This window comes from Trichoplusia ni, chromosome 17, assembly GCF_003590095.1.
Source record: "Trichoplusia ni isolate ovarian cell line Hi5 chromosome 17, tn1, whole genome shotgun sequence".
NCBI lineage: Eukaryota > Metazoa > Arthropoda > Insecta > Lepidoptera > Noctuidae > Trichoplusia > Trichoplusia ni.
Genome location: NC_039494.1, coordinates 5,848,677 through 5,872,864, shown reverse-complemented (window position 1 = coordinate 5,872,864; position 24,188 = coordinate 5,848,677). Strand labels below are relative to the sequence as shown.

The window sequence follows — 24,188 nt, the reverse complement described above, 5'->3', positions numbered from 1 at the left end:
TATTCGGTCTTCATTAATCCACCTGGTGTATATGCTGTGACATTACTAATGGCGATCACAGTAAAGTGGTAATTGCAGTAGTACCAAAAAGAGTCACATGTCTATCCTCCTTATACTACAAACGCGAAATTTTGTTTCCTGTTTCACGTAAAAACACTTCGATTTAGACGAAACTTCGTAGATACACAGTGCTTGGTCTTCTTTCACGCAAAAACCACTGAACGGGTTTAGACGAAACTTTGTAAGTAGGAACACGGATAGCTTATAACCAGGATTAACACATTTATGTTCCCGTGAAATCATTTTCAATTGTAGCGGGCGTGCCCACGGGCAAGAGCTTGTTAGTTAATAATAAAAAGGCTATAAGTATTAAATTTCAACACCTCCCTTATATCTACAGAATAAAGCAACATTTTAATCTTCTTTAACGTTCAAAATGTTTTACTATGAGTAAATAGAGTTTGAATTTTATTGTATTGACTGCTAAATGTCCAAGCACAACTAATGCTAGTGGTTTTGTGTAAGGCAATTGACCTTTTGTGTTTTATTTTGATATGGCATCCACGTGCGTCATGACCCGTCGTAAGCCATCGTACGTCTATAGAGTCGGGACACAGGGACTAGCAAATATAATGTTTCCTTAAATCCAGTTAATATTTACGCCAAAGGATAATATGATTACAGGAATATTAGGTAATTGGGAGTGTTTTAAAAGTAAATAAACCCACGTACTCATTGTGAATAATAGAAAAATAAAAATAAACGAACTTAATGTAAAATGTTGTCTTAGTTCTAGAAAAATTAAAATATTAAATTAGCAAATACATTTGCACCTTGTAGTTGACCAAGATAAATAATGGAATAGTATCCTTGATGTTGTTCCACAGCACTTTTTGTCACTTACACGACAAGAAGCACCTCAGAAGAACACGTTATACGCGCAAAAACTTCTATTTATCTTTGTACAAGTAAAGATATTTTTTGCCTATTGTATAACCAGCCTAATACCCAAAAATCTTACAAAACATTTCACAAAAGTAAGCTAACGTAAAGAGCAAATAAGGAACTGGATATCCTATTTCAATTGTAACACATAACGGATTTGTTTAGTACTGCTTCCCTTTGTTTCAGTAAAGGATCTCCCAGCACGTTAAATAAAGACAGTCGCAATTGTCGAAGCGAGAAAGCGCTATACGAAATATCATGCGCCATCTCGCTTTTACAACGTAAGTCGTATTATGTTAAGAGTCGGTGGTAAGGTCTAGTTGGCAATCCACGCCATGACAATATATCTGTATTATTATCGCCCCAAGGATTACTGACGAGATTCCGAGGGATTATGGATTGGAAGTCGTGCGTTTCGAACTCTCACATTCTAATGTCATGAATAAAGGTGCCTGGAGGAATTTACAAATTCTTGTACGAGTGAAGTGGGGGCAATGCAGGTAAAGAAATATTACGTTTATTTTGGTTGTGGGTTGTAATGATCATGAAGCTATACTACTATAAGTAGGTTGTTACATGGTAGGTAATTAATTACCTCATAAATGAATCATAATGACATTAAAAAAAAAGTATGTTAGAGTACTACAGTTTCTACTAGGCTATTGAAAGGCAGTTATCTATAATTATGTATTTAAAAGTTTGTATAAACACAAACCGATTAAATAGCACATAAAATAACATATGTACAATGTTGTCTATTTCATAAGATATCTTGTATAGTTCCTCGCACTGTAGATAAATTAAGAAACATTAATTACCAAAAATCAATTGCAAGAATCTTATAAATAGACACACACAATATAACGATCCAGTTCCGAATCCCATGTCTTCAAGTAAATAGCAAAACTGGGAAAATAGTTTTTAAAGTTCAGACTTAAATCGCAAGAAACAGTCACCCACTGTTTCAAACGACATCGGAACTAAGATGGCGGGCGAAGATGTTGCCAGTAAACAAAGATAAAAGATCCCAACTATTTGCATAGAAAACCCATTATTTGTTTCATATGGTCCACGCCTTATACTTGTAGTTAAAGCAAAGCTGGTATATCGAGTCATTTCACTTTTGGAAAATAAAAACTTTACTTACTGTTTTCGTGATGAAGAAAAACGTATTTTTGTTGGTAGAGCACCTTAGAAAAATTACGACTATACTAATAATTGTTCAATTTAAAAGCTATAAAGCTCATGAAGACTTTCGTGGGTGTATTCGTAATTTAAGAAGTCAGTTGGACTCGTTCACCCGCTGCGCTGTCAGCTCATGATTAAGGACTCCGGTTGAGTCCGTTGTCAGAGACTAGTTGGTTAGTGTGACTAATTCGACATCCGTATTCTACTCTGCGTCTCTGACGCCTACAGGAGACGTAAAAAGGCTTCAATGCTGTACTTATTAGCAGTACTAAAATTTTTTAGAAGTAAAGTTGATTTTGTGCCTTGGATTTAAGTTATAGAATATATTTTTTTTCTTTTTTCATCAAAATTTTAGTTCTGACTACTTATCGGTGTAGCGTTTCCATCCCTGTCTATCACATGCCATCTCTTTTACTTCCCAATGTATTGTTTAGTAAAACGAATATTTCAAAAGTTATTCTAATACACTTTTAATGACAACCTTTCTGTCTAATGGTCATTTGGAAATAGTTAAAACGCTGTTCAGTCCGATATAGATCTGTTCACAAAATGTAGCGACGATAATCACCGGGGGTCGTAGGTACCCACGTATGAGTACCTATGTTATTTTGTAACTTCACCCGTGTGGACTTACAATCGGTCATTTTATGAGACCTTGTAACTAAAATACACACCGTCCATTTAACTTTGTCGTAGTAATAAAAAACGATCATTTGACTTTCATTTTTTTCAAACTCCATCCATCCTTTGAGTAAAAATATTATGACAAACATACTTAAACCAACCAATAGTACCTACTATACGATTAAAATCGACAAATATTTTTCCAAATCACATTAACTTTCATAAGAGAACCAATCAATCAAAATTAATGGGTCAATTAAGTTTACATGTACAACACAATCTCGACAGGCGTGTTGTTTGCTCAAAGTAAACATGGCGGACTTCAAAATGTGTTCACGGAAACATTTCTAAAATGAATTGCTTTGTTTCGAGTACGTTGTATTTCTATAGTAACTTTATTAACGTCAAAAAAGGTGTTTCTTTCGATTGTTAGTATAGATAGTTTGAAATTTATAGTGAAATCAATAACCCAGGATCCGTAATGCGGAAAGAATTTAGAACAATAGACTTCCAGGTATTTGTGTGTTTAAACATAAAGCAGGAGTCATTTCCAATAAAGCTATAAAGTCAAGGGTTTGTGAGTATGTGTAGGTACATAATGAACATCATCACTCTTAAACGACTGGACCAATTTTGATACACCTTTGTTGTAAGGTAGCAGAAACAAGACTAAAACATGAGCATTTTTTATAACAAACGCAAATCGACGTAAGATAATTATTATTTTTAAGTATCATCTTCACAGAAGATCTCATGAAATTAGTTTTCAATAAGCACTCAAGTTAATTGCTTGTTGTTCTTGACAGGCGAATTAGAAAGGCCTCTCGTTATTAATATCGTTAAGAAGTTACGCATTATTTAAAGGTATTTAGACTAATTAATTCTGGTCTGAAATTTTAATTGATTTTCTCCTGTAGTTTTATGATGATAAGGGACTGTTTAAATTGCTTCAGTGCCTTGTTCTTCATTTTATCCTTAGGATGAAGTTTTCTTTTTTTGGGTGTGAAGTCATCAGATGACTCCTTCCGATCTAGGTTGAGCGGAAGGGAGTGTCAGACTTCTACTGACTATAACCCATCCATGTTCTTTCCTTTGCTCTTCGTGTACCACGGCCACGGTAACCCTTTCGGATAATCCCGCTGCCCCGGCAGAGGTAAATGTTTACCTGGAGTCAGGATTTTAAAATCGACTGAAGACCTTTGACCTTTAACACACCTTTGAAACAAGTTCAAGTTAGCTGGTATCCTCATGGTGTCTTCCGTCACTGCTTCTAACGTTTTATCTCGCATCGTAGTAGTACTAAATATTATATTCAAGTACAAAAACGGAACGACGGATTTTAACTGAAAATCAATTCCATTTTCATCATCTCTGTCGTTTTTATGTGCTTGTAACAGGCAATGTTATTAGTATCTGCATTATAGCCTAATTACTGATGAAGATAAGTAATTATGTTACAAGCCTATTTCCTAGGCTAAAGAGTATTTAATTAACTTCCCTGTGTTCATTAAAACTGATGAGGGAATGATTAGGCGTATTCATATTAGACAGCTTAGGTTTATGAGACGAATGTAGTTACTGTGGTTTGTCTAAAAATTATAATTCATTCAATTATTTGCCAACAATATTTGCCAAAATTATTATAAACAGAGGAATTTAAATTTAAGCTTATGAATTGCACTGAATTATCCCATAGCGGCATTGATAGACAACACTCTTGAAAATACTTTTATCACAATATAAAGGTATTTTGACTGTATTGATAATTGTCATTTATGAATTAGACAAAACGCAGACGGCCTAGTACCTAATCTTTAAGTAGAGGTAACTGTTTTTAAGGTGACGTTATTACTTTACATTGCTGTGTAAGCCTACAAATATTATTATGCATCAGTGTCTTTCAAAAAGTAATAATCTAAGATTTCTACAATGGTTTGGTGTGACGTCATCGCCTATTCGGGTGTAGCGAGTAAATCATCATGAATAGCTTTATTAGTTCCCAATGATAGCGGATGTGACGTGCAGTGAACAAGTGAACTGTTAGATTTATTGAGTTGTTTGGATTTCGAGCACGTGATTGTTAGTGGCCAGTCGCGTTTCTTATAGTTTTAAGACTCTTTTAAACAACGATGTGAGAAATGTCCTGCGTGTTGTTATATTACCGAGAAGTGTAACTATTATATTTTTTAAACCACTCCTGCTCTAAAGGATCTGTTTTGTATTGCAAGTGGTTTCTCCATCATTCAAGTCACACAAGACTCAGAACAATGATTCGTGGTTTACACAAATGCTTGTCCTACTCGGAGATCGAACGTGCGGCACGTCTCGGGTAATGGATTTAGCGTTATGACCTAAACAAGTCGGCTATCGGTGTTGTCAATATTATTCAAATTGATCATTAATCAACATTATAAGTGATCGATGAGCAAAAGTAATGTAATGCAGCTCGCACGATATTTTCATCATCGTCTATATGAGGCACTTGCCTGCGACTTTGTCCGCGTGGTTAGAAGATATATGTATGTTAGGAATTTTTGTAGCGATTCTCAAATATGAGGACCAACAGCCTTAGGACAGACGGACGAGCAAACATTGGAGCCTTATAACAGGCTTAAGTTTTTACCCTCCTCAACGAACCTTAAAAAAAACATAATACAACAGACAATCCTTTGATATTATAAAAACGAACATGTCAACCACATTAATATAAAAGTTTTGGGAGCTTTTAACAGTCGAGTGAATTTCAGGGAATCAATGATTTGATCGATCAACCGCCGACCGTCATGTACTCGTAACAACCGAGTTATTGAAGCGAATATAACTATGTTTGGGAAACGTGTACTGTACTGTATATATGGTATATTAGTATGTGAAGATTATTATTTACTGAGAATATATAGGCATATAGTTTGTATGTATGTTCATAAAAACTATATACCTATACATATAGAATTTATTTGTAATTCCATTCCATGAACAAAAGCGAAATATCTTAAAATAAACAGTTATCATTAATTATTCTAGTTAATTTAAAGTATAATTAATTGTGTTTCAGAATGGTTCCACGTATTTCAGCAAAAACAGTCGTATTTGATCTGAATACTGTTTTTGCATATGGAAATAAATATTTTTTTTCCAAGACTACTATCAAGTTCGGTACTAAAATTCAAATTTTATTGATATATTTCCTCCATTTTTTTGTAAGAAATATCATACTTATTGAATGGGATCGCCTAACTAGTTCCGAACCCAATTGAAATCGTTTTCACCAAACTAGTCGGGCGATCCCGATATATTCAAGTAAGCTAGTAAACCGTTATACCATATTTTTTACAATGAATGCATGTTTTTGATATCAGCAAGTTACAAAATAGTCTGAAATTAATAATTAATTATCATTACAATGGTTCCAGTGTCGTTATCGGTGAAAGCTGATTAAACGTAAGTGGACGCTCATTGAATATTAAGTAGGGACGTGTGGTTATTCAGCAAAATAAGGAGACCTGAAAACCGCAGAACTTTACTGATACGACACTAGAACTATTACATTACTTAATAGATAAATAAGGTAGGCTTAATATAAGCATATTCACGTGAAAATACCTTATAAGATTTGAAACTTATAAAAACAGTTTTCAAAATATAGTAGCATGTAATTATGACTTCAATTTGTAATCATAGTAAACATGAGTATTACGCAGAATTTAGGTTACAGTATTTTGTATATCTTTTTCAGACAGATTTTCATAAACCAAAATCTTATTACCTAATAGAGTTAACAAAGTATTAACGCAATAGAAATACGAAGGTTTTCTGCCATCTTTGTGATTTCGTCAACATATACAAATTTAACTAGATATCCATATTACATTTCACTAAAATCATTGTCTCGAACATAAAACTGTACGAGTGCCTGTGTATAGTAAATTAAATACAATTTAAATAGACTATAAATTCATATGAATAACACTGGAAACTGAAGCAGTGGACATTTTCTAGTAAAATTTGTATAAAGTTTTGCTTTCATTTATGCAGAATAATCGGTGCACTGTGTTGCCTTTGTCACTGAGTTCAAAAATTCAGAAAAGCATTCAAACCACAGGTATTTAGGTGCATCCGGTTAGACTGGAGGCAGATTCGTGGAAAGCTCCAAAGCACGTAGAAAATTAGCTGATACAAAATAAGTGTTCTTTAAATTTCTAAAAATAGGATTTAAGACCAGTGAAACACTATTTTAATAATATTGTTACATGGAACACGGATGTAATATAATTTAGTAAACAGATAGAATAAATAACAAGGTAGAATAAATAATATAAAAAATCAAAATTTCTAAGATACCTTTTTCAGGCTCTTTTAAAAGTTTTGGCAAAGTATTCAAGCAAAATGTCATTCCTATACAGCAGAATCAGTAAAGAACTCTATAATCAATAATGGATCTTAAGACTTAACCTAGACTCACCTCCTCATATACTGGAACTTGATGACGATGAAGATGAGCAGCGTGTTCGCCGACAGCGACGCCGTCAGCACCACCACATACAACACTATGATCACCACATCGGGCCTATAGAACACGTCCAAGTCCAACTGCGGTACACCCCACACCTCAGATTCGTTCCAACCCACTTCGAAACTCGTATTTAAGCTCTTCAAAGCCATGTTCGCAACTGTACTCAAGTGTTGACGTTGAAATATTTCTCGACCATTTTTAGAAACTGTAATGTAAATAAAATGATTGTATTGTATCTGCGAATGTTTTATCGCCGCTTCGGGGTTAAATAATGGTTTGTTTATAGTATGGGTCATTTAAATAGCGTGTCGTGTGCAGTGGGTACCGGCTATAAAGCAATTTTGCTAGAAATAAAATGCTTAGTCTTTACCTAGGGTTTTCTTTCAGTCTTTATCGTAAAATGTCCTATAGTTCTAAAGTTGAACTTAATAACAATATTATTTTATAAAACTTTGTTATACGGATTTATGAAGTTCTAAAAAGAGTCTAACCAAATTAAAGTTTCGTCTTACGTACAGCTCGTGATAAAGTAATTTGCTTTATTAAAATTGAATTATCCAAATTATAATTAAATGGAAAACGCTGCTGAAGATGTCTAGACACAAAGTATCCTTTTTACGAAACATGACGTATTGTTTTTACGATAAATTGAATTAAACCTGTATAAAGAGCACAGATATTGAGTTCCATCAAAACTATGCATGAAAATATTACTGGGCCCCATAGGCAAAAAATCACAACAAAATAAAAAAGCAACTACGAAAGAATCACTTGCAATCCAAAACAGAACGCATTCTGTTTTATTTGGGATAAATTCAAACAGAACGTTTGGCACTCAATTCACTTTCCCGGGCCAAATCCAACTTCACTAGCTTAGTACGAGTATAAAACATGATTCGATTCTCACTGATAACGGAACCAGGAGGCCTTTGACCATCTAAGTGAGATTGTAGTAGTGGAAGCGAGATGGGAGATACGCCGTATAATGTGCCATCCCACTTACACAACTGCAACTGTCTTATTTAAAAAAAGTGTGGTGTATACCTATCTCATTTCGAATGGAACACACACTACATTACTTCAAAATTATAGTTTCATCTAAATAAAACAAAAATGATTAATTAAAACAGTATCTGTGCCATGATTACTTATGATAGAAGTCATATAAAAGTCCAATTGTTTCAAAAGCAGGTTCAATGGAATCTGCTTTTGCCTGTCCATGTGGGTAGTAACTTACAAAAAGAAATTACGATTCCTTATCAAGCCAAAAACCAATTTAATTTTTAAGGTGGCGCCTTAGTGTCTGAATGATATAAATGGCAACGATAAAATTAATTTGACAATACAATTCGTGATATCTTTACGGCGGCGCGCAATAGTTCAGGAAAGAGTATAATCGAAGCCGAATTTATACCAAATCTATTGATCCCAAATATGTACGGCAGCATAGCTAAAAAAAACTTAATATGGACGACTTTTGGTATAACATGAAATATAAAACATTTTAACACTCTAACAAAACTATCGTCTATTTAAAAAAAAGTCTCGTCTATTTAAAAGTGTTTAAAATTTCGCATTTCGACCCAGTACATATTCTAATCATCCTTCTCCCGCGAATAATATTGGAACCGAATCCATTCGCGTTTACTACTGGCTTTCAGATCCAGGAAATGTGTATGCAGAGCCGTCGAAGGCTGTAAACATTTATGGTACGTAATGTCAAAAGTTAACGAGCTCAGGGAAACGAGGTTCGTTATGATCATAACAAAGGGGTAACGTTTTTTCTTGTTATATTATCTTCTACGAAACGATTATTTATTAAGACAGTGAGTCCTCTCAGAGTAAGTTTGGGAAAAGGATTCGAAGAATATACTTCACTATTGTATTTTTTTATTCTCGGCTTCATACGCCTTATGAAGGTTCTGCGCCCAAAGAGTAAAAACGGAAACCTATTCGCCTATGGGTATTTTTAAATGTACGTCTGTTCGTCCACCGATCCGCTACTTAACCTTCATCTTTATAATACTCAGTATTTTTTTTTATAGCAGTAACAGTTTTTTTTAATTCAAACTATTATGGTTAATAAGATACAGCCTGATCACAGTCGGACAGACAGACGATCGGACAGACTGCGGACCATCGCTTTTAGCCTTTATTGTAAAACCAACATACGTAGTTAGATACTTAAATAGTACAAATTTAACAATTTTATTACCTTATCTCATCACCTAGATCCCACTATACTTAGTCCATGAGTCAGGATACCAATCCACGGATAATGTTTACGTTAATTATATTTATTAATGACTTCGCAGCCATTAAATGTAACAGCATCCGCTTCTCTGATTCAAATCACGGTATTTATAAACACAAATAAATAGATTGATAAAATCCTCCCTTAAACCAGTATTGGTATTGCACCTAGTGTGTATACTAGACTATCTTAACCACTTAAGATATCTGAAATTGAAATCTAACTTCAACAAATCGATTAACAAAAATCGGTTTAGACAAAGTCGTTTATAAGTCAGAAACTTAGGTTTCAATCGCGTCCTTTAAAGCTTATCATAGACATATCCTTTTATAACTGTAGGAAAGAGTATTCAAGTTCGTGTCTCTACTTAAATCCTCGATTTTTTTTACTTTATCAAAAAAGGAGTCGTATATTATTTTACAAATCAACCTGACGAATGAATTGGATTTTAGTCGTATACCACAAAAAAAATATTGTTTTTTCTTTAAAAACAGAATATAAAACGGTACTTGTTAGCGAGAGCAAATCTAATAATTAAGACGAGAAGAAAAAGTACTGCAAGCCTTGCTCTCATAATGTCCAATCGCCCGTAAAACGGATTTCATTGTAACTTTCATTCACGTTAGAAATGTATTGTGTCTGGAATTCTAAAGATCAAGATGCATCTCCTGGGCTAGAGTAGATCTTAGGGCATAACATTATGTAGGTACCAGTATTGAAGTATCAATTCTAAAAAAGAAATGTCTGTAATAATGATGCAATTATATTTGAGAATAAATCTTCTTTTATAATCATACATTTTGTTATGAAGATTATAAATGTTTTTCTAGTTTCTTTTCGCCACTAGGCCAAGGTCTTTATATCTTTCAACACCACGTCACAAATCTGTCAAGAAATGAATATCAAATGATGTTTTTGAACGAAGTTACGAGTATGATTCGATCGTTATAAATTTTTTGAATCGTTAAACAGTTATTATTAGGTTTGATTGATATGTTACAATATTCTAATGTAACGTTTGCTTGACTCACAATTTATCGTTTTAAATTTCATGACAGGTAATAGTATAACCAGTAAGACATTGACAAAAAATAACTGTTTAGTTTGTCATACAGATTTGACGTAAGCAAATAATTAAGGGGATATAATCGATAAAAATTTCGTTTGACGTCACTTACCAGTATGTTTTTTACTAGAAAGTGATGTTACTAGCCTCCACTACGATACATTTTACATATTAAGTGCTTTTAATCTTCAAAACTTTTAAATGATCTGATAAAATGAAAAATAAATATTCTAATTTTTGGAAGGCAACTTGTCAACCAAAAAGGTCAGCTTCAAAAAAAAAAATTTTTAAATTATTAAAATTGATTTTAAGTCACGTGTCCGTAAATACATTAAATCAGATGAACTTTCGACCACGTGACCATCCAAAACGTATTTAGAACTATTTGTGGGTGTGATTCAATGGATTACTGCTGGTACCAGACAAATAGGCATGTTGATAAATATAATAGGTATTGATATAAACAGTGTCGAGTTCATAAAGTTCAGTAAGAAAGCTAAAGGCCGAGTATTTACATTAACTTCCGCTCTGTAGTTTAGTAGTTCGATACACTGTTCCGGTATCGTTGTAACTATGGAGTTTACGTGCCTTTGCTATTGTCTTAAAGTGAGATTTAAATGTTAATGGAAATAATCAAAATCGAAAACGGTTCATCGCCAATGTCTGATATTCAAGTATTAGTTTCAATTACATCCAATTTTATAATTCGAAATTGTGAACTACTATTTATTTATTTATTTGTTTAATACTTCTTGCACATATAGTACTATTATTTTTGACTCGTAGATTTCATTGACAAATTTTCAATTTTCACTGTTTAAACAATAATAAGTTAGGGTAGTGGGGTCAATTCATAAATATGATGTCGACTATAATATTACTAGACTATAATAAAATTCTCTGAAAGCTTATTTTAAAATGTTAACTTCTGTTTCAATTAATTTAATTTTCCCCGTCACATGTTGATCCAATTAAATTGGATTAAGAACTTCGCGGAACTAACTCAAACATGGGTATTAAGCTGAGAGGATTCTTTTAAAGATGTAATTAGCTTTGACGTCGTTAATTACATGCGACAATGTATCGGCGCTATTTCCCAAGTAGGGACGTAAATTAAATAATTTACACTACCTTTTACTAATAGGTACACAGCTTGAGTAAAAAACGACAGTAAATCAAAGGGATCTTACAAATAATTTAATAACATTCGCCTTAGAAAACACTATTTAAATCCACAGACATGTTTCTCTGTGACACTGTTTGAAAATATTGCTTATAGCTAAACATTATTTAGTATACTCGCAAACAATGACCGCTGAAATTTAAATAACTTGTTGATATTGTAGATACTTTTATAGATACTTTCCGTGTTTCGGAAGGCACGTTAAATTGTGGGTCCCGGCTGTTATTCCTACATCTTTGACAGTCGTTACAGGTAGCCAGAAGCTTGAAAAAGTCTGACAGCCAGTCTAACCAAGGGGTATCGTGTTGCCCAGGTAACTGGGTTGAGGAGGTCAAAGGGGCAGTCGCTCCTTGTAAAAAACTGGTACTTAGCTGAAACCGGTTGAACTGGTAGCCGAACCCAACATAGTTGGGAAAAGGCTAGGCCAATGATTGTAGATACTTTTATCGTGCAGGGTACAATAAACGATGTTCGACGAAAGTATACCCACTCTCCAATCAATGAATTAATTCTGGTAAATATAATGCAATGAGAGAAATCACTTTCTACGTAATTAAATCGAAGAAGTATTATAATTCACTCTCTGCAAAAAGTTTAGTCAACGCTTTTATAACCCGTTCGCGAAAATTACACAAATTTCAGAGCAAATAGCTGCCATCTCGAAAAACTGCTTGTAACAGGATTAACGACCATCCCATTTTCCGTTAGAAATTCTTTGCACAATATTTCAAGAACGCAGTTATTGAATTTGAATGATACTCAATGTCGTGGTCACTGGCCAGCATAAAGTATTTAATTGTGAATGTTTTCGTAGCCCGGAACAGATCGCTACTTTCGATATTTTTATTCCTGATACTTTCGTGTTAGTGTAATCTGTGCTTATGTCGAAAATGTAAGGTAAAATAATTAATCTTTTATTTATTTCAGGCTAAAGGTTTGTCAATGCATAATGCTTTTAATTAATAAATAAATAAATAAATAAATCTACGTACGTTCGGTAAAATTCTTATCACTGTACCTTAACATAAAAAAATGAAGTGCCACCTTTTCTCACGCGTATTTTCTCTTTATGGTGAAAGTACTCCACTGTGAAAGTATCTCGGATTAAAAACCATAAAAGAGGTCGGATATCTTTCACTTTTGCTTTTTTTTACCTCCCCTTATATGTAAAAAAAACATCTTGTTTTCCCAAAATGATAAAATTTGTTTGACCTTACATTGATGTAAAACAAAAGAAATGTCTAAGGAATAATATGATGATTATTAATCATTTTTTTGTAACTATGGAGGCCAAAAAGTCCCCAATAGTCCCCATATTGTTGAAATTTCCGCAACCGATCTATAACGGCATACCATCTTCAACTGGCTTTAACAATAATAATAACTCTTTGAACGATTGAAAAATAGTGTAACATAAACAGTCATAACTCAACTACAGGAAGCCGCTTGAAATCCATTTACTCAAACTATTGAGAAACTATTAGGGGAACAATGGAATACGTCGAAGTACCAGGTAATGGTTCCGGCGCACAATATACGAGGTATTTGTTAATACTTACAAATTCACTTAGAAGGAGTGTTGAGGGACGGATGGTTTATGTCGGGTGTACGTCAAGTCACGACAAATATTTGTATTGGGAGATTCTTGTTGATAATTTTGAGGTTAGACTAACGAGCTTCGGATTCCCAAATAGCCGATGTAACATGGTAGGCTACGTTCATTTGTTAATTTAAATAATTTAGGGGGATTACTCTTCATATTGTAAATCAGAAAAAAAACTTAGTATTGTCATTGAAAATGTAATTCCAAGTCTTCATCCAAATAGGGGTCGAATTTCCAATTTAAACAACCTCTTTTGTGAGTTACAGCACCAGAGTGTCCCAGATTACAAAATTGAAAAAAAGTCCTTACACAAACGAGCCAAGTTTCGGTAAACTCACCAACAGATGTCACTACTCAATGACGTCATGTTTCTGAATGGAGGTGATAAGAATTACGGTCGACAAACGACCCTGCCTCGTCACCGTATTCAATTTATATTTATTCAGTGTATTTTTAGTATCGGATTGGAGTTGTCTGTCATAATCCATCATAAATAAGTCGGTGACTTTACCTAAGCTACTGGTAACATTTTCATTTGAATGATGTTTTGTTTATTTTGGTTTTAACATCCTACCGAAAATGTTAAAATACTTAAACTTTACTTCACATAAACTGCATTTTTATTTAAAAAATATCAGTAGATTATGCTATTGGCTGACCTTGCAGAATTCATAAAAATCTGTACCAACACATACATCCACAACCTGGCATAGCACAAGAGGGACCAAATGAATAAATCCTTCGACAATGTTACTTATGAAGGGAATTCTGAATGTAACGGAAAAGGCCTTGGGAGTCGTGACAGGAATCTCGTGATTCCTAACTCAATCGGGATGTAGTCGCTATACCTAACTTTGCACATGGACGAAGGACTAGTTGAGTTAAGTGCTCTGATATTACAAATAGCAATACAAACTAAGAAATGCGTTGTCTGATTGTCGTAGCCCTTTCTTTTTACGTCATATTTATCATTTTATAAATTATACCAATTTGATTCTGTATCCTAGCTACTAAATAACATGCAAATACGACATTAGAATCTTGGGTAATTTACAAAATTTACCTCGTTTCAAATCTGTCAAATTTATTTATGATAAGATTGATCGTCGTATCCAATTGTGACACGCGAGCGAAGCTTGAATATCATTTCCTTTTACTTTCCTCTCTTCCATGTACTCTTAATGATAACTAAATGAATTTGGAATCTATTTTTATAAATGAATGACGTATGGATTAGTAAGCGGATCGATTTAGTCTTGTTTCCATGTCGATTCAAAACAAAAAATTGTTTACGATGCATTTTATAGCCACGGTTTGTTCAGTCTAATTTCAAGTGTTATGAAATATGTTCAACTAGTTTTACTCACTGTTTTAAACGTATGAACCAATGCAAAACTTCTTAGTATCGAGTAAACTGTGTCTCTCATTAGAAAATTGAAAACTGCAAGGATGGCCGAGTGGTTGAGGTCACCACACCAAACCGCAGGTACTACACACGACGTCTCGGGTTCGTTTGCCGAGCAGGACGAGCATGTACGTTATCTAGGAATAACTGTCCCAAATCTTGGTGTCTTTTTGCATATGATTTTGATGTTTCGAATTCCCTCGAAATACAGGAATTAAAAACCTTAGTGCGGGAGTGGTTTAATACATTCATTAGCAATTTATATAATAAGCACTTAGTGTCGACTTTTATAGCATTGCCAAATTTTATGTCGAAAGCATTATTCACTATAAATTTTAGGGACTAGTTATGTTGACACTTCTTAGGTACTCGTATAACTAAATCGTCTGTTATATTTTTTGTCCAAAAAAATAATATTATTCTTGATAATACTTTTCCTTATTTCATAATAAATAGATAAAATTATACTAAGTGACTTCGTGTCAAGCAATCGACCGCCTTAACCACTTGGTAATTGCCCAATTGGACCCTCGCCCAATGAAGCAGCTGTTACAACATTTTGAACAGCGACCTAAGCAAAGACTTTGGCCAATTTCCTATATACTTAATTCCTTTTGCAAATAGCTGCAGCAATATAGTCAACAGCAAAATCAGATGATCAAAAGGAGAAATTCAGTAATAGCAAACGGAGTTCTCTTCAGAGTTACCTATTTTCAATTGTACCTCCTGGGTTGACTTTTACTCCAGTTCGCATAATATGATTACTTTTTAATCACTTTGATGCTACACAGTAATTGTTAATCTAATAAAGGAAGGTGCAAGATCCTGAACAAAAAATGTAGAAAAAAATAGAGTTTTGATGAATTGGACTCTCTGGGAAAATTTGACGATATTCCAGTTCCTGCTTCTAAAAATTTCAAGAGGTCACTTTGCACATCATTAAAAACTTTTTCCCTTCTTTCAGTTTTATTTTTTAGCTAATCGTTTCCTTTCTCCCTTGTCAGATTTTTATAACTGTCTCCAGCAGTTAACTTCTCAAGATTTATTACTTGCCAACCGGACTTTTGGAAAAACCTCAATAAATTTTTCGAGACAAGACGTTTGCATATATATCTATAACACGACTAAGGCTCTCTGAGAGATACGAAAAAGTTTTCTAACAACAGACATTTTAAAGAAATAAGTACAAAATAGAAAAATAAATAGAGGAAGTTAAGGTAAATTTAAGTTATTTGATAAATAATAAAACCGTACAAATAGGCTCAAACAAGGAGAGCCATTATTGTGAAAAAATGTGTGGGGTTTGTAACCCAATAAATTTATGACTATTCCTATCCCTCGCTTAACCTCGATTATTATTTCTATTCCATTACAAGTAAAAACTGGAATGCATCATCTGTGACAATTTCCTGGTGACAAATGGTAAGAAAGCGAAGCCTTAATTAAAGGGTTCCATTTTACTCTTTGGGTACGAAAACCTTTTCTTTTATAATACCAAATTAATACTAACTATGTACCGCCTTGTTATTTAAATTTCTTAAATCCTTGAAATAGAGTTGACGGAAAATTCATTTAAAGAAGATTGCGAAAAATTAAATATAAAAATTAAATATATTTTTTAATAATATTTTTAGTTCGTCTATAAACAAGAAAATGAGGTCTAATGAACAGCAAAGAACCTATTAATATGCTCAGTCACAACTAAGTAGGTGATAATAACCTTTGAGCCTTTGTGTACTTCAGGAAAATTATAAAGAAAGTGCGTAGGATACAAATTGTGTCAGTACCTTATAAATTATGGCAAATTATCACCAAAAACAACTTTAATGCTTTGTAATAAGATGGCTGATGCTGATGAGCGAATTGCACTCGCCTACAAGTTTATTTTTTACATTTGAATTTAATCCCAAATGCCTTGAACATAAGCTTGAAAATGCTATATAATTTTATTTTCTTCGCTACTCAAGGCAGTCGTGTTTTCTTTAGATTAGCATTTGATGACCCAATAACTTAAAAGAGGATGTTTTACAGGGAATGTTTACATTGCTTTTATTTTGACATCATTCAAAAAGGTAGATATAAAATAATTCGGGTTCATACATTTTCTCCCATTTTACCTAATTTATGAACGTAACCTCAATCTTTATTTTTAGTGTTAATGGGGAGCAGACGGCCGGACAGACAGCAGATCCCCAGTAATAGGGATTCGTTTTTCCCCATAGGATAAGGAACCCTAAATTACTAATAAAACGCTTAAAATCGCATAATCAAAGACTCTTTAAACCCAAATAAATCTCAGATTTCGATCCCTAACGAAAATCCGGTAGTTTAATAACTCAATATACATAAAACATACACAACATATTTATCAATGGAGAAAAGTTTATCTCGAGAGCACTTTTACGATGATCTTACACATCTGGTCTGAGATGAAAGCAAACCTGTGATCGTAATGAATCTCAAATATGTTGTACATCAAACTATATGAGCACTTTTTGTCAGCGTTAATACGCTGCACGTACATTTTTCAACCAGGTTATATAGAACTACTTTTACGGATTTTATCGCGGTTTAATTTTAGATTTTAGTTCCCGACGTTTCGACACCTTTGCAGGTATCATGGTCACGGGCAGACTGACGATACCTACAAAGGTGTTTTGACATTAAACCGCGAATTATACGGCGATAAAATCCGTAAAAGTAGTTTTATTTCAATGACTAACATTCGCGTAAACCTAAGAAACCACCAGGTTATATAGATATTAAGTGATAAGACCAGACGTAACATGATGCATGGACGAGTAACGCTTAGCAGTACAGATGGCCGCATGATGTAATAGCGGCCACCACAGCTGATGGATTGTCATACATGTGACCAAAATTGGCGTAGTTTACAAATGTTTGCACCAACCCTGGTGTCACTTTGACCGTGAACTTTGAATGCGTGAAGCTTTCTTTCGAGAACTGGTATGGCTGATATTGCTGGTATTCAGAGTTGTAGTACTGGGTACAAAAATGGGTAAAAAGTGGAATAACGCTTTCTCTTTTTTTAACAGCAAAGCTCTTTTTTCTCACTTACAAGAAAAGGACGGAACTTTTTTTGAAAGGGACGAAAAGTGGAATATCTCTCAGGCTTTTGGGGCTATTTTTAACAAGAACTTCAGTTTTTCCCTTCAAATAAATTCCTTGAATGGGTGAAAAGAGTATTAAGCCTTTATTTCCGACGTGTTTTTAATTCGTCAAGCTGTACTCAGATTTTTAATTTGTTACATAATAAACATCGCATTTCAAAATAAACGTGAACCTTCGTTTAATTAAAGTTTAGATTTACTACTACTATAAAGTAGCGGCAAATAGCTTGTTTATATAGTGTATCGTGGGTTAAGACGTTGATTGATCACTCAAATCAATCAAAGTCTGACGCAGCCCAAAAATTGACTTACTATATCGATGTTTAAGTGAAACACATCTATATCTACATATTGCGTTCTCATCTTGTTTGCTAAACATTTTGTTTGAAGCTTTGAGCTACGGTCATATTTATGGAACAGAGAAGTAAATGGAAGTACCCTACTCTTCCGGAAAAATGGAAAAATATAATAACTCTTATTTACAACTGTTACTAAATTTACAATCTAGATATATATACACTTAAAATAAGTACTAAATACTATAATAAGTAGTATATAAAAAAACAAAAAACAATAATTAAAATAAAGCATCAATTGTTTGACTCTTGTGATATAAGTATGAAAAATCTTTATGCCTAGTTTGACAGTCTTGCGGTGGACAAGAATTTCATTGTCCTATTAATGATACGCACGCGTTTCTCAAGATTAATTTCTTTCTACTTTTTTGCTCCATAATGTCAATAACACGAACAAGTTGTGACAGCTCATGGAAGAACATTTAGAACTCAAAATGACACAACTTTAAAAAGTCTTAAACATGTACGAAGCTTGTCTAAACAAAACTCGATTTAATATAAGCTTAGAAATAAACAAACTAAAAAAAAAAGGTGTATAAAATGTAAATACTGCAAGTTTCGAAACTAAAACAAAATCCTTTACATTTTTCATAGCTTGTCTCATTTTATTTTTAACTGAAGTTCAGAATTTAATCTCAAATAAAGCTCATCCCAGAGATTTCCATTTACACTAATATTCGCACAAAGATTAATAACAACTCAAATAGACAAGTAAACAAAGGCACCTAGTCCTCATTAATTAATAATGGAATTAATTATTCTGCTAGCAGTCTAGAATGTAAATAGGTATTAACTATGCTGGTCTTAGCGTCGCCACAGTATTATCATAATAATGGCGACCAATAAATTATACTTAGATGAAGCTTTTAAATAAATATGAAAGAAAAATCATGCTGTCTTTTTAGGGTTACGTACTTAAAGGGTAAAAACGGATCCCTATTGTACCTGGCTGTATCTCGTGAACCATGCTAGCTAGGCAGTCGACATTGTTACAGATAATACATTTTATCCGTTGCTAAAACAGCAACAAATGGATCTGAGATTTAATAAATTAGATAGTTGACCAATATTCTTTATCATATTCTTTTTGAGACTATTTTGACTATTATTATATTCATAACAGTCATGTAAAAGGCTTACAACACATTTTCGACAAATATTTATGTTTAGACAAAATATATTCAAAAACTTAGTCACGCATACAATCAACAGCCAACCGTTTGTGTACTCATACATAAATTCCAAAACTGTAAGCGAGCAAAAGCAGACATAACTAAATACAAAGCTTTATTAAAATAAAAACTTTTGCTTTTTTAGGACAGAAATTCAACAAAACGTACTAAGATAAAGGATACAGTGAAGTTGCTATGGGATACACCGATCAAAATATGTTGTGGGGTCTGAAAAATGATCAGTCTCTAAACACTGTATTCTGCCAAATCCGGGTGAAACTGGAAATCGAATAACCTAACCTAACCTCAGAAATCATAGGGAAATACGAATATGCGGATAGGCGAGTGGTTTATTGAAATGCATATGACCGCTGTGCTATAAAGGATAAAAATAAACAAGAATTATAAAAGAAGCTTAGAAAGCATTGAAGCTTGCCTTCTTGCTTTGGGTTTATAGTACTTGCCTTACTTGCTAATTCAAATGAATACAAAATCGATAGAATCCCGTCGTTTATCGTAGAGATCCTACAATAATTCCAGTTCCAGCATCAAATCACTTCCTAATCATCATTATATCGCATTAAGTTATGCATGTACAAATTCAGCTCAATCGGAAGCCCAAAAGAAGGCGAAGTTTAACTTGCAATATTAGATTTCAGATATAGAGACAGATGAAAGTCAATAAAAATGTATTTAAAAGCTAGGCTGAAGAACTAAGATACTGGTTAAAAACGTTTCAGAGTTAAGTAGTAGAGAGGAAAATAGATTGCCCTTAATGACTAGTCGTAGATAAATAAAGCGAATGATAAATCTGTTTGGACTACATGTCATGAAATGTGTACTGGCCATTTATAATCATCATTAGCCTAGCCTTTTCCTAACTGTATATGTACTAGTGTTTTACGAAGAGCGACACCACTTAGTAAGCATGTTGTTAGACTTTCTAGCTTGTAACTACCCATAAAAACTGTCAAAAATGTATCAATGGTAACTGGGACCCTCGTCCCAGTACTAAGATACAGTTAAGTTAACATACAGTACACATTCGCTTTTCTCAGCACCGAAAAGTCAATAGAATCGCTTACATCTTACTTGTGTAACTGATTTCCAATTATTTTTCATTTCAAATCATAGCGTGCTAAAAGAAAGTGACATGGTGTCTTCTTTTGTCCCGGATTTTATTTTATTACGTGCTATTTAATACGTATTCCTTCGCTGCATGAATAATAAGTCACCGACAATGGCACATGCTGATGTTCATTTATCTAGATATGCCATTTGCAAAACAGTATAGACACGTATTCGTATAGAATCTATAGCGAACTAAGCGACTACAGACATTAAATTTATCGGCAATGTTTGATTGTTTTACGTGGCAGCATATGGGAAAGTAATTAAACATTCAGAAGCTATTAAATTGATTTACAAGAAATTTGGTACATCTCCCAAATGTGTACAGTCCGCCAAACAATCGATGGTCACAAGATTAAAAACAATGCGAACGTGTTTGCTATCTAACGTTAATTTTCGAGCGTTCTTTTTATTATTGTCATGAGCTTCGCTGTACTTTGACATTGTTGTGTTGTACCCATAGCTACGTTTTGGGTGGTATTTCGTTTAAATATTTAATTAAATTTGCAAAAAAAATGCACAGTTAGAGACAAAAGCGACCAATGTACATTTTCAACGGAAAAAAAGAAAAGGTTTGTTTAAAATCATACTGTCTATTAAAAAAAAGACATTCCCCATGAAGACATTAAAATGGAAAAAAGTGACCGATGAAATCAATTTTCATTTATTAATATGTAAATAAGATTTATGCAATCTCTTATAAATGCCATTTCGAGCTCGATGAAGAAGAAATGAGTTTTTAATCGTCACAGCTGTGGGCTTCCAACCACGTCACTGAGTAATATTACCGTGATTCAGTTGTCAAAGTGACACGCCGCCTTACATCGTGTATTCCACTGCATAGCACTCACAACTGCAACAATAGTATTTTAAGAGATAGGTGTAGGTCCCCAGTTGTAACTAACTAATACTTGACTGGCCCGTTGGTCTAGTGGTTAGTAACCCTGACTGTTATACAGCAGGTCGTGGGTTCGATTCTCACTTAAGTCAAATGTTGTTGTGATGAGTATGATTATTCGTTCTGTGTCTTGGTGTAAATTCTCTATTATGATGTATTTAGAAATATATATTTATCAGTTGTCTAGTATTTATAACAAGCTTTCCTCAGTTTGAGACTAGATGGCGTTGTTTGAAAGTTGTGGAATACTACATACTATAAACAATTTGACTCCGTGAAGCTCAATAATAATGGTTTTACCGCCATCACGTCATCCATACATTTAAACTATGAAGTCCACTGCCACTACCTATACTCCACAGTAATGTCTCTCCCAAGCCCCCTATTTCCTAGTTTCTATGTTGACCATTCCATTAAACGTAATAGTTGCATAAATATTTACTGCTATACTCCCAAAGAGGTTTGTAAAGGCGTCAACAGACAGTTTTAGTAGAACCTACTTCGTGAAGCCAAGCCTATGGATGTTTGCTTAGCATTGACGCAGGCTAGACTTTCAAATTAAGTACGACATTATTTTTTATAGAATTTATGGGTCGGCTTGAGACTTAAACAAAACGTTACGATGCCAAAAATAGTGAAGAGAGTTGTGCTGTATACGAGTTTGTAATTTTTTGTCATATTGTTTTCTAGTAGTATCGTCATTATAAATTATTTATTTAAGTTGTAATTCTCATGTTAGTCCCTTGCAGATTCAAAAGAAATAGTCATAATATCGACATTCCTCGATTGGTCCAATTTTTAACCCAGCATTGGGCCACTCATTCATAAATTTAAAGTATATTGTGGACAACAATATACTTTAAATTTATGAATGAGTGTACTACCATACCGTAAATAACTAAAAACAATGGTTCCAAATCTTTAATGAGAGGATAATTAAATGGTTTTTTTTCTTTGAGGTTCAAAATACAATTCGGATCGTCAGACTATAACATAACAAAATATAATCTTAAAATTGTTTGTACTAGTCATACATAAAATAACTTTCTTTGGAACGTCTGTCTTTTTGTTAAATTAAGCTTATGTACCGTTATTTAGATGGCCTCACTTTGCCTCACGTTTTAAACAAAGGCAGATAGTTTTTCATGATTTTTTTAATTTATAAGAAAAATAAAGATGTCGTCGGACTATTTCCATAAAATAATACGAGTTGTCAGAAAAAAAAGTTAAATATTAAAGAAAGCACGCGTTCTTTTTGTAGAAGGCTTTGTAAAGAAGCTAGGTCGAGAAAAATAAAATTGATATTTTTACGCCCTAAAAAGAGAGTACAATACCGTTAATGCGACATTAACCCCAAAGCGACGGCTAAATAAACTATTAAAAAAGTACTAAAAAAGTTACCGGATCAAGTATTTTAGATAACACTGTCTGAGGCGTTTACGACTGAAGTTATTTTCCGTCACTTTTACCGTCTAGGTATAATTTTCTGTCCATTAAAATTCTGCACTTTTTTATTCACAAGTCCAATGCAACACAGATTATAAACCCGAAAAAAAATGTCAGTTACAATTCGAAGTCTAAAATTGTGACTATATTTTTTTTAAACACACTTCCTTGAACAAACACAGCACTAAAAACTCCTTTTTAGTTTTCTTCGAAATCACTTTCTTTTGTGAATACGTGAAACTTTATGACGTCACTGGATACTGGCGGTGCGTCGTCACCGGCGCTTGGTTCGCGTGCGACTGAAAGCTGTGAATCTGAAACTTGTTTACACAAAGTGTATATTATTTATGTATGATGTATTTTTGTGTTCATTGTAAATTTCTATGAATGTTCCTTCTTAATGGACGTTCACTGTGTATATTTACTTGAGTTCTCGCGTTTCTTGCTTTTAAATTCTTTTTGTTTGGAATGTGAGTGCAAGATTTTCGTAGCGTTTTGGAAAGGATGAGTGGACGCTTACAAACAGATGTAAAAGCATTGTTGATGGTGTACAAATATTTTTCACATGCATTAAATAACTTTGAGAATTTTGAGTACACGTTTTGCTTGATGATTTTTGAACGGAATTTTATCGGGTTTTTAAAGAAAATTCAAAGTCGCGCTTTGCTGTGTGCTGTCGCATTCGAAGTTCAAACTTCTTAAAGTTTAATAGATAACTTTATAGTGAGAGCTTGAGATATAATCCAGTCAAAAGAACTTTTTCAATCTGATCTTTCGTTTTCATTCGAGTTGTGTTCCACTTTCAGCAAGTCACTGGCAATAGGGTTCTAGTCAAATACAAGCTGTTTCTGATTTATTCATGTGTCAATGATCCATTTTAAATTGTGCTTTCGTAGTTTTGCAGTGTAGTACCCACTTAGAGAACATTTTAAGTATAAAATAATATTTTAAAATAAAAGCACGTTCATAGCCCACTTAAAAAAAGCCAAACATTTAATATTCACATAGATTAATTTCATGTAAATCAAACCATATAGCTCAATATCAAAAACAACCCTCAAATCTGCATTCGAATCGCACTGATTAAATAAAAGATTGGTTGACACACTATTATTAAATCGACGTCCAATATTCAACGTCTAACTTCCAACGTCCAGGAAATATAGTATTCAATTTATTACTATTCTTCTTTAATCAAAATACGCCATAATACCACAATAGGCCTCTCCTATTCATTGCTCTTGAATAGATCTACGAGGCCATGGTTCCTGTA

The 24,188-nt window shown here is 33.5% G+C and overlaps 1 protein-coding gene across 1 annotated transcript in view; it reads right to left on the bottom strand.

Moving 5' to 3' along the window:
• LOC113502286 (QRFP-like peptide receptor) overlaps window positions 1-23,631 on the bottom strand; it is a 111,747-nt gene extending 88,116 nt beyond the window's left edge. The window contains exons 1-2 of the mRNA XM_026883794.1: window positions 22,871-23,631; window positions 7,220-7,475 (exon numbers count right to left, since the gene is read on the bottom strand). Of these exons, the coding sequence (XP_026739595.1) occupies window positions 7,220-7,419 (200 nt within the window). The 5' untranslated portion in view covers window positions 7,420-7,475; window positions 22,871-23,631. The remainder of the gene's footprint in view (window positions 1-7,219; window positions 7,476-22,870) is intronic.
• Between the last annotated feature and the right edge of the window lie 557 nt (window positions 23,632-24,188).